At 39.1% G+C, this 10042-nt stretch overlaps 1 protein-coding gene across 4 annotated transcripts in view; it reads right to left on the reverse strand.

Annotated features, from left to right (window-relative positions):
* SMURF1 (SMAD specific E3 ubiquitin protein ligase 1) overlaps positions 1 to 10042 on the reverse strand; it is a 96210-nt gene that overhangs the window by 18518 nt on the left and 67650 nt on the right. For 3 of the 4 annotated variants that reach the window (XM_011362251.2, XM_011362250.2, XM_023531890.1), the window contains exons 4-10: positions 7387 to 7520; positions 7141 to 7206; positions 5856 to 5931; positions 4092 to 4333; positions 3248 to 3332; positions 1541 to 1687; positions 264 to 462 (exon numbers count right to left, since the gene is read on the reverse strand). In XM_011362251.2, the coding sequence (XP_011360553.1) occupies positions 264 to 462; positions 1541 to 1687; positions 3248 to 3332; positions 4092 to 4333; positions 5856 to 5931; positions 7141 to 7206; positions 7387 to 7520 (949 nt within the window). The remainder of the gene's footprint in view (positions 1 to 263; positions 463 to 1540; positions 1688 to 3247; positions 3333 to 4091; positions 4334 to 5855; positions 5932 to 7140; positions 7207 to 7386; positions 7521 to 10042) is intronic. The other variant, XM_023531891.1, reaches the window with a different exon arrangement.

Raw genomic sequence — 10042 nt, forward strand, 5'->3', positions numbered from 1 at the left:
CACAGAAAGAAATACAGTTCCCACTCTTGACGTGGACACTGGTCCTGATAAACGCCTACATCTCACTGAGTAATAAAACCAATACCTGAAACACCAGACAGAAAGAAGAGGTCATAGAAACCGCTTCCAGAGCAGTTTAACAAACTTAAAACAAAGGGGGTTAAAAGGGTTACCAGGAGGCCACACCTTTGGCTGAATCGCCTTGTTTGTTCTAAGATGGACACAGAGGCCATGCCTGACCATTAGCTGCGCTAAATTCCTACCTCAAATATTTCTTCTCTGGATACTTCGATGCGGCAATGACCAGCCTGGGGCTGCTGAAGTGAAAGTTCATGTCTGAGGACCTTTAGTTTCTGGACTAAATCTCTTTCGTATCTCTGGGCAGGAAGCTCCTCGTCTTCCACAGAGCCCTCACTGGGCAATGGCAGCGGCTGGCTGGGCTCCTTTAGTTGGCACTGGTGACTTGAGAAGGACAGAAACAACAAAGTCACTCCAAAAGTAGCGGCCAAGGGAGCTGCAAGCTATGCCCCCCATACCCAAGGGACTGGGAAGAGAGTCTATTACATAGAACTTCAAGTAGACATCGTTTTCTCCGACGACAGGGATATGTAAAAATTGCTAGTGGCCACCATGAGCCTAAATATAGACAGGATAAAGAGCTGCATGACTTTTAAGCAACAACTTGGCTCATACGCTGTCATTGCTATAAATAAAAACAGCAATTGCTAGCATATATCACACATCTAGTATGCATCTGAGATTGACCAATGCACTATTAGAGATGTACCTTAGCATTAGATTAGAATTAGATGAAGTTGACATGAAACATTTTTAAAGCAGATTATAGTGGAGGGCACTATATATACACAAGAGCAAACGACTCAAGTGAAATTGAACAGTAACCATTCATTTCCAGAACCAACAGATTTCTAAGCCTGCTCATTAAAAGCAAAATTCCAGTAAAATATAAGGTCTAGGATGAGTAGAGGGACAAAGTAGCATTTGTTTTGTTCAAGTTTTGCCATTAACATCAGTTGTCAATGAAGAGAGCCCTGGGGGCTCCTATGTCCTGAGAACGCGACAAACCCAGAACACTGAGTGTGGGAGCCAAGATAACCCCATTATCCAGGAATGACAGGCACAGGAAAAGGCTCCAGTGAGTGGCACTACTGACTGCGATGGCTTTTCTAGACAGGGATGAGGGGGCACTAAGGAAGAACCTCATTTACTGTGTGCGTCTCAGTCTAGGGTCCACACATTTCACCCCAGTGCTGCATAGGGAAGCTTTGTTAAGGCGCCAAATATTGCTATCTCTGTGACTAATTTCGGCTGCAGCCAAGAAAAAGGTGGTAATGACACACAGCTTCAGTGCTGCTAACAGTGACTTGAGAGTTTAAAACGTGCAACTGTCCACCCAAAATTTACCATGTTCTGCTTATGCTTATTCTCCATTAACAACGCAGTAGATAAATTAAGAAAAAAATTAATAAGAAACATTAAACGATAAATGCAAGAGGTCAACATTTTGTAAAAGTCTTACTTCATGATGTGGTGTAACCTTGGGTCTGTAAACTGGGTTGTTCGGTTATTATGATCTACAAAATATATTCTCCCAGAAACGGTACTTCTGACTTCCCAGCCTGGTGGCAGTGGTCCAAGTTCATCACAGTTCACACTGTTAAGGTCTCTACCAAAACGGAAGATACAGACAGGTTTGTCCATCTGAGTACGGAGTCGTAAGACCAAAACTTCAGCATTCGGAGCCACAGGAGTCCCTTATCAATGCACCATGTCCCAGTTCTCCTAAGAGGGACAGTCTTGGTGCTACTTACGCCAAACTCTCACTGAGTCCAGGCCTCTGTGCTGCAAGTGGCAGCAAAATGCAACAGATTTTCAGAGCCTATGACCATGACAAGGAACATGGTTTACCCAGGGAATACCATTTCTTAGACCAAAAAAGGCCAAAATAGTAGGAAATATCTGAAAGTTGCCAGAAAACTATCTGAACCCACAGGTTAAATAAAATGCTCAAAGTCAGAAAGGTTGCTTCATTGAAGAGCCCCCGGATGGCACAAGTTTTTTAAAGCTGACAGGGATGTATTAACATGCATTCGAAATCTCACGATTCTAACAGCTGCACTGGAAAGAGGCATTCTCATTTTTTAGTTGGCTTTGTTAAATAAGTGTTTCTAATTCCAACCTTTTGATTAATTACTTCAATATAATCCACAGTCATATGGGAGCACAGCATTATTGACCAAGATGCTTTTCTAATTAGCACAAAAGCCTGACATTTCTTACAGTGGTACTAAAGAGACACCTTATCCATTTGCAAGTAAAATTTCCATTCTAATTATAGATAGTGAATCGTAAATTTAACATAGACTTGGAAAATCAAAGACAGGAAGCTTGTTCTCAGATAAAACAATTTACGAATAAAAAGGAAATGAGCATTACTAAACGAATGTTAGGTAGTAATGCTATTCTAAAACAAAAAAATTTAAAAAAAGCAAAGCAAAGAAAAAAAGAAACATAACTGTTACAGGGTGGGGTGGGGGTGGGGTCTCTCTGACCTGGGCTCAGATGTATGGCCTTGTAGAAGGAATTCGTATAGAAAAGCTTCATCTCCCCCAGGAATGGTCCCCAAGGGACTGAGGCAATAGGGACAGTAAAGTAGAAGAGAGAAAGGGTAATAGAGTCTTTATATTTCCTTTTTAACTCTTTATTATGGAAAATTTTAAGCATATAAAAAAGCAGAGAGACCATTATGAATAACCATCTTCAACAATTATCAAGTCATCGTCAGCCTGTTTCAAATATACCCCTATTCACTGCTCCCACCCCAATTATTTGGAGCAAATCTCAGATATCATATAATTTCATCCATCAGTATTTTTAGTTTAAAATGAGAGCAACACAGCTTGAGGATTTATTGGCTTTTCAAATCAGAGCACATATGATTCAATCTAGGCATGAGGCGAGCCTTTTCTGGTCATGTGATCTTAACTTCAAGACACAGGATTGCTTTCTAAAGGACCCTTATGTCCCAGCAGCTGATTTGGCAAGTGGACAGTTTGGAAATGGTGGCAGAGCTGGGACTCTCACCCAAAGAGCCTGAGTTTAGAACCCTGTGACAGCATCCTCTCTAAGCTGCCACTCTTCTAACCTCAGGGGCTTTCTCACCCAGTCAGGGGGTCCAGGCAACTGCTAGAAAACTGGAGTTGTTACGCAGTATAGACACACCTACCTTGGTATTCTGGGGTCGTGCCACGTGCTAACTCCCGTCTGCGTGTGCAAAAAGTAAACTTGCCCCTGCACTGTTGTTCTTTGTTCTGTACAGAAATTAGGGGATGCAATTAGTTAAATTTGAGTTTAAGGACAGTTTTCAACCTATCCTCTAAGCACAAAGTCTAAGCTTCTTGTCAACATTCTATAGAATGAAAAGCATCATCATGGATTTGAAAGGGTAGTGGATAATTTCTGCCTGACTTCCACAGGTCACAAGCAAGCCCTTTGCAGATGTTTGAGCCCATCTCCCCGTTTCCTGTTCACCCACGGAGAGGCAGTGCTCTCCTTCCTCAGCCACGGCCCTGGATGAGATGCTATTTGTGTGTCTACAATCTCAGGACCGACCTTAGCCTGACCTCTATCACATCCACATGCTCTTCCCTTCCGGTATGATCTGCCATTTAAATTTTATTCTCCTTCATTAGGTTCTCCCTCAGTGATTGTCAAATGATCCCTTCCTTTCACTCTTATCTGATACTGTCCTTCCCTCATTCAAATCACAGAGCACAACAAATACCCTCATCTGACCCACATACTATCTTGATTTTCCTCGATATTCATTTGCTTAAAATTTTCACACAGTTGCTAAAGAGATTGGAACAGTTGCCGACAAATTTGTGACGAGCAAGATTATCACCATCTTTTTCTGGTTACTCGTCTTTACATTGACACAACCATTGTATGGCACAGCTCTGCAAATATTAGCAGCTGGGGCATGTACAAGGTACTAAACAAGGTTGAAAAGATAAAGCCCTCTGAAACATTGTAGATCTCATTCAGGATAGCAGGGTGAATTCTCTCACCATAGCCTTCGGGCAGTTCTGGTGACTGGTGGCCATGTGGTCGGTTCTGAGGCGTCTGGAGTGACCCTCGGACCTCAGGATTTCGAAGTCGCTGTGCCTGAAGTCTTTGATCTTGACCTGGGGAGTCCCCAAATCTGCAGTTCCCTCCGCCAGCAGCAGCACCGGTACTGTCTGTGTAAGGGGCTGGCTCCTCCATGAAGCAGCTGAGTGGCCTTCCAGGCCCCAAGTCTTCATACACGGTGCTAAAAGGGGTGGAAGAGCACGGCACGCATGGGCACGGCAGTCAAAGACAAGCACCTGAAACTCAACGTGATACTCTCACAATTGTTTATTTCGCTTTGCTTGTAAGATACAGTATCCCATAAATTAGTAGTTTCATAAAATTCATCCTTTCCTATTTAAATAGAAAGACTTTTTCATGAGGAACAAGTGGCCAAAGGGAGCTATATATAAAGTGCCATCAAGGCCACCAGAGGGATTTCATCTTTGGGTGGAGCTGAGTGATTGACGAAACTCACCTTGCACTCTAAGGAGCTCATGAAATGAGATTTGATTTTTTTTTATTTAAAATCAAATCTAAATCCTCCATTTTCCTTGGTTTTTTTCCCCCCCTCTATGATAGAACTCCTGGTTCCGTAAAACACTGCAATGACTGTAAGTACTCTTTAACATAAATCTTCAGCCCTGAACAATTTTGAAGACAATTTACTTAATAGGCTATTTTCCCTTATAAGCAAGTACTTTTTAAAAACATTTTACATCGAGAAATTTCAAATATACCCACAAATTAGGAGATGAATCCCCCAGACTCATCACCCAGCTACAATACGACTGTCTTGTGGCTACTCTTCCAATTCCTCCTCTCCACTGAACTATTCTGATACCAATCCTGACAATTTCCCATTTCATCCTTAAATATTTTAGCGTATATTTCTAGAATATAAGGACTTTTTCCATTATGACTAAAAACTGTGCATTAATTTTTAAAATGTCATCAAATACCAGTCAGTGTTTAATTTCCCCAGTCAATTGTCTGTCAGGATCCAAAATGAGGTTCACACACTGCATTTAGTAGGTATGTCTCTTAAGTTTCTTTTATTGTTAATTTCTAGGTTACCGTTCTTCCTGTGATTTATTTATTTTTCTAGCAATGCATCTGTGAAAACATTGGGCTGTGTCTTCTACACTCTAAGAGTGTCCCCTCTTCTAGGTGGTGCTTGTTGCGTTCCCTTGGGTTGGGACACATCCTTCTGTCCCCTAGATTTCCAAAAGGTATGTTCATATCAGATTCTATCTCTTTTGTGATGTTGTTAATAACTAATAATGATTATCACATGGCTTCATTAGCTCATTGAGGATCACAAAATTGTGATAGTGACCAATGAGAATTTTTGAGGTTTTTTTTTTTTTTTTAGCGTTTTAGGGTTTTTCCCCCTGTCTCATTATAAATACATAATGTTAATTTTTAAATATATTTGATACATTTCAATCCATTGCACTTAAAATTCTTACTGATGCTCAAAACCGTTCCATTTTTGGCCAGTGGGAACTTTTTTAAATTGGATCCTGAGTCTTGGGGGGTCACAACCCCACTAGTCTTACAGCTTCCTTTGTAAATAAGGACACAGGATCCCAATTTTATCTCGAAGTCCTTTCCTGCATCTCAAGCATTCAGCACAGTAAAAAGGGGTGATGGATACTTTCATCTAGAGTGGGAGCCCAAGACAGCAGAGATGCAGCAGGCATTGCCATGGGGATACGTACCCTTCGTTTTCTAACAGTCCTCTGCAGTCTACCACAGACCCTCCAGTGCCTATTCTGTCTCGCGTCTGTAAGCTGACTAAAACAGAAAAGAACATCTTGCATTAAAATCCAGTGGTATTTTATACAATTGTAATACAGTGAGCCATTGCGAATGCAGAATTTATGTACATTATTTGTAAAAGTGAGGCGTGTACGTATACATACAAACATATATTCCTATACTTTCAAGTATGAAGCATTTTATTCCAGTAGCTGCATACCACCACATACCGCCTGGAACATTCCTTGTAAATGCGGAGCAGAAAGAGCTGTTGTGTTTTTTGTGCTCTCTATAAACATAACAGAACACAAATTCACTTCCTCTAAGTTATCTCATCTTTTAAGAAGATTTTGACCTATGTTTAATAAGGACACAGAGAGCACCACTTTCAGTATTTGCAAAGTCCAGATGAACTGAATATTTATTCTCGGTTCCTACTATGAACAAAGACATTTATAAAGTTGCTCCCAGGTTTCGTTTTTCCCCACGCACATCCCTCCACAAAGAAAAGAAGAAATCACAAACAGAAATGCATTAAGTGAGAACTTAATAATTATGATAGTTTTCAGGATGTATATCCACTGCTCTTTATCTTGGGTCAAGTCTACATAAGACAGTACCTAAAAGATTTGGGGTCGTAAGTCGCTCTGCTGTGCTGCTGAAATACTATGTTTTGATTCCCTGCAATGCGTATAATCAGCACACAGCATTTTAGAGTGACGTTAAAATGCTAATAAAATCTGGGTGGATAAGAAGATGAACTACTGAACAGATAAATCACTTGCAACAGAATACTGCCCGTCAACACTCTGTAACATTGGCACATTTTATTTGTTCACTCTAAATAATTCAATCCCCTAACTCTGTAAAATCATATTACATGAAGAAATCATCTTTGCTTTTTACATGTATGATGGATCTCAAGAAACTTTCTCGACTCTTGCATATGTGGCCACCATTCTTATCATCTATCCTTAATGTGATGATTCAAATATTTAAAATAACCCTAAATCTCTTGTATCTCAGTTATTTTATCTTGACTTTCAATGACAGGTTGAAGGGAATTAGATAAATAAAAACCACACAAGATGAAACTTTTTAGTACTGAAGAGATGGCCCCCGTATATGGTTTGTCCTTCGAAGTACGTCACCACTGTCAGTGCCTACATGTGTTTTCTCAGTGATGAAGAGTTGAATGTTAAGTTCTGTAAAAGCATCTCTTTATACAGATGAGAAAGTTCTTACCCACTATTTGGCCACGAACTGCATCAGTATCTGAGGGATTTAGTTTGCATAGATCCAAACGCTGGTCTGCAAACAAACAATTCAAAACTTAACCCAGGGAAATGTTAACTAGGGAGGAAGGCAGGAATTCTGTATTCAGTATTCAAAAAAAACAAAACAAAAACAAAAAACAAAAAAACAAGAAAAACGATGCCTCATAAGCCTTCTTCAGTTGCATTAAGAGGCAGAAAAGCATTCGGTTCTTACATCCAGTATCTTTTAATCTGCTGATGGCATTGGAGAGCAGCCGCACACAGCCCAGGAAGCCAGCTCCCTGCTTCTTGTGAATTTTCTTGTGGTTCCACACGCTGATGGTTATAGAATCAGTTTTCCCAACATATCTGAAAACATGCAAACTCATTTTTAATTGTATTTCTGAATCATGATAGCCCATTGAGATTTTATCTGATTGACTTGTTAGTACAGAAGAATCCTTTTAAAATGATATTGGTTCTATATGCCACATACAACACGCACTCAATAAATATACATCTCTAAATTCAATGGGCTGGGAAAAGAACGACAATCAGTTATGTAAGAAGCAAACGTAGATAACACCATAAAGACAATAACAGAACAGGGATTTACTGTATTTTACTAGTTCCAAAGAACAACAGTTCATGAATCCCTACCAGTGTTACATTTACTACTGAATGCTAACTGGCAACGAGGACTTACTTACAAAACCCATCGATCCACCCAAAGAACACTAATGGGTAATAATGCGGACATTAACCCCCACTTACTCTCAGTGCAAGTCAACCACAGAGTGGAGCTTTCAGGAAGACCGCTTTCCAGGCCACTCCCATACCCCAGTATAACTGAATGTGAGTCTTAGAATCTAAAAATCCCACCCAAATCCAGTATAATTTGTGGTAATAAAAAACCAATAATCATTCAGCATTACTTTGACAAAAATTTCTTAGCAGGGACATGAAAACATAGGTGCATATAAAATAGTGGTTTTCTAAGTATAATCCATTTATGAATGAACATAACAAATTGTCTGATGGTGCACAGACTTATGTATATTCAAACATACCAAACTATATTTTCCCTTGCAGAAAATATATTTGTACTAAAAAGCAAAATTCAAAAAATCATTCGAAAATATAATATGTATTTACAAAACAAATATGCCTAATAATAATGCATTTTTAAAGTAGAAATTCTACAACCAAGTTTATGGTTTTACTGAAAAAACAGCAGCATATCGAGGACCTGAACTATGGCCTTTTGTTTCTGTTAAAATGTCCAGGTGAGAGTTTGAGGATCACAGTTATAGAAGCAAACTGTAAAATCTATGAAAATGTCGAATGCAAGAACTTCTGAGTATAAGAATTCTAAAATTAGGCAGCATTCATTTGGCCATCCACTTTTGTTCTCAATCAGAAGGTAGAAATTCCTCTTTAAACAACAAAAAAAATGAAATCCTTCTCTTAAACACTAGATACCTACATTCCTGGTGTTCCCCAAATGGCTTACAGAATATTCAACTCACAGATCATAGTGCTGGTTCCACTTTGGATCCAATGTGTTTTTCACAGTGTCCGTCGAGTGGCACTGCCCAGATCCGTCCACAACAATCTTTGCAAAAGGGTCGGGGAGTCCTAGAGGAGAGGGGACAGTCATTCATGGATGAGACTGTAGATAAGCATAGTCTTGTAGGCTAAAGGGGGCTTTGAGATCATCTAATTTGGTAAAGATGATGACCCGATACTGTCTCTTCTCTAATTTAAGATTAGTTTTGATCTATTTAGCTTTCTAATTAAGAAAGGCAATCCAGTATGATACCATCTTCAGGTTTTTAGAAACTATAAAAGAAACTAGTGTTAAAGAGAACTATAAAAATAAGCCTAAATTCCCATTTTTGATGGTCACAAAGTGGGGCTAATCAAATGTGTCTATATGAGGAAATGTGTCTATATTTGTTATTTATGAGGAAAAGTTGTCTATAATTGTATTTACACTTCCTAAAAAGTAATAATACCTAGAAATCTTGTTTACTGATCGCCGTCTATTTTATCTGTGGAAGCAAGTATTCACCAATTAGCAAGTTCTTAAATAAAGGAGATAGGTTTATAAGATCAGAGAGGTGGCAAGGTAAGGGTTTTAGAGACAGGCCTGGATATGAGCCACCATTCTGGAGCTTCCTAGCTACTTGAATAAAGCTTGTGAGCCTGCATTTCTTTAAAGCGTGAATTATAATACCACTTCAGAATGGAGCAGCACTCATGTGAGGATCAGAAAGAGTGTGAAGACTTTCATGCTGCAGCCACTTACTTTATAGTAGGTGAATTTCTTGAGTTAAGGGCTGAATCCTTCCTTTAGAAAGAAGCCTCTATTTTTTTTTTTTTTTTACAATGCCTTTAATTACAAGGCTTTTAAGATGTGATTTAATTTATAAAATTTGACTAACAATTTTACTTAAACCCAGTCATTTTATAGAAAAACATCTCATCTGTATTTGAGATGAGAACTTCCAGCAGAAAGCAATATATTAATGGGTGGAAAGACAGAGAAGAACAGGGTGTGGCTAGAATAGAGAATGAGAGAGAGTTTTTCTTGCATGAGTTACAAATTCTGTGCCTTGGAGCTATGGAGCCTCTATGTTGTAGTCAAGTGGAAAACGAAGTTTGTTCAACCACGGGTTCCTATTTAATAAAGGGCAGGACTTTTAGGAGAACAGACCCAGTGTTTTTTAAGAAGTTTAAAAGTTCAGAAATATGTGAAGAATATTAATATCGTAAGAGCAAAGATGGGTATTTACTTACTGAAGAAGTCTTTCTTTGCAAGGTTCTTGGCACATAATACTAAAAACAAACAAAAAATGCTAGCGTTAGCATTTATGGACAAGATTTTC

The sequence above is a fragment of the Pteropus vampyrus genome, unplaced genomic scaffold (assembly GCF_000151845.1).
Source record: "Pteropus vampyrus isolate Shadow unplaced genomic scaffold, Pvam_2.0 Scaffold74, whole genome shotgun sequence".
Classification (NCBI taxonomy): domain Eukaryota; kingdom Metazoa; phylum Chordata; class Mammalia; order Chiroptera; family Pteropodidae; genus Pteropus; species Pteropus vampyrus.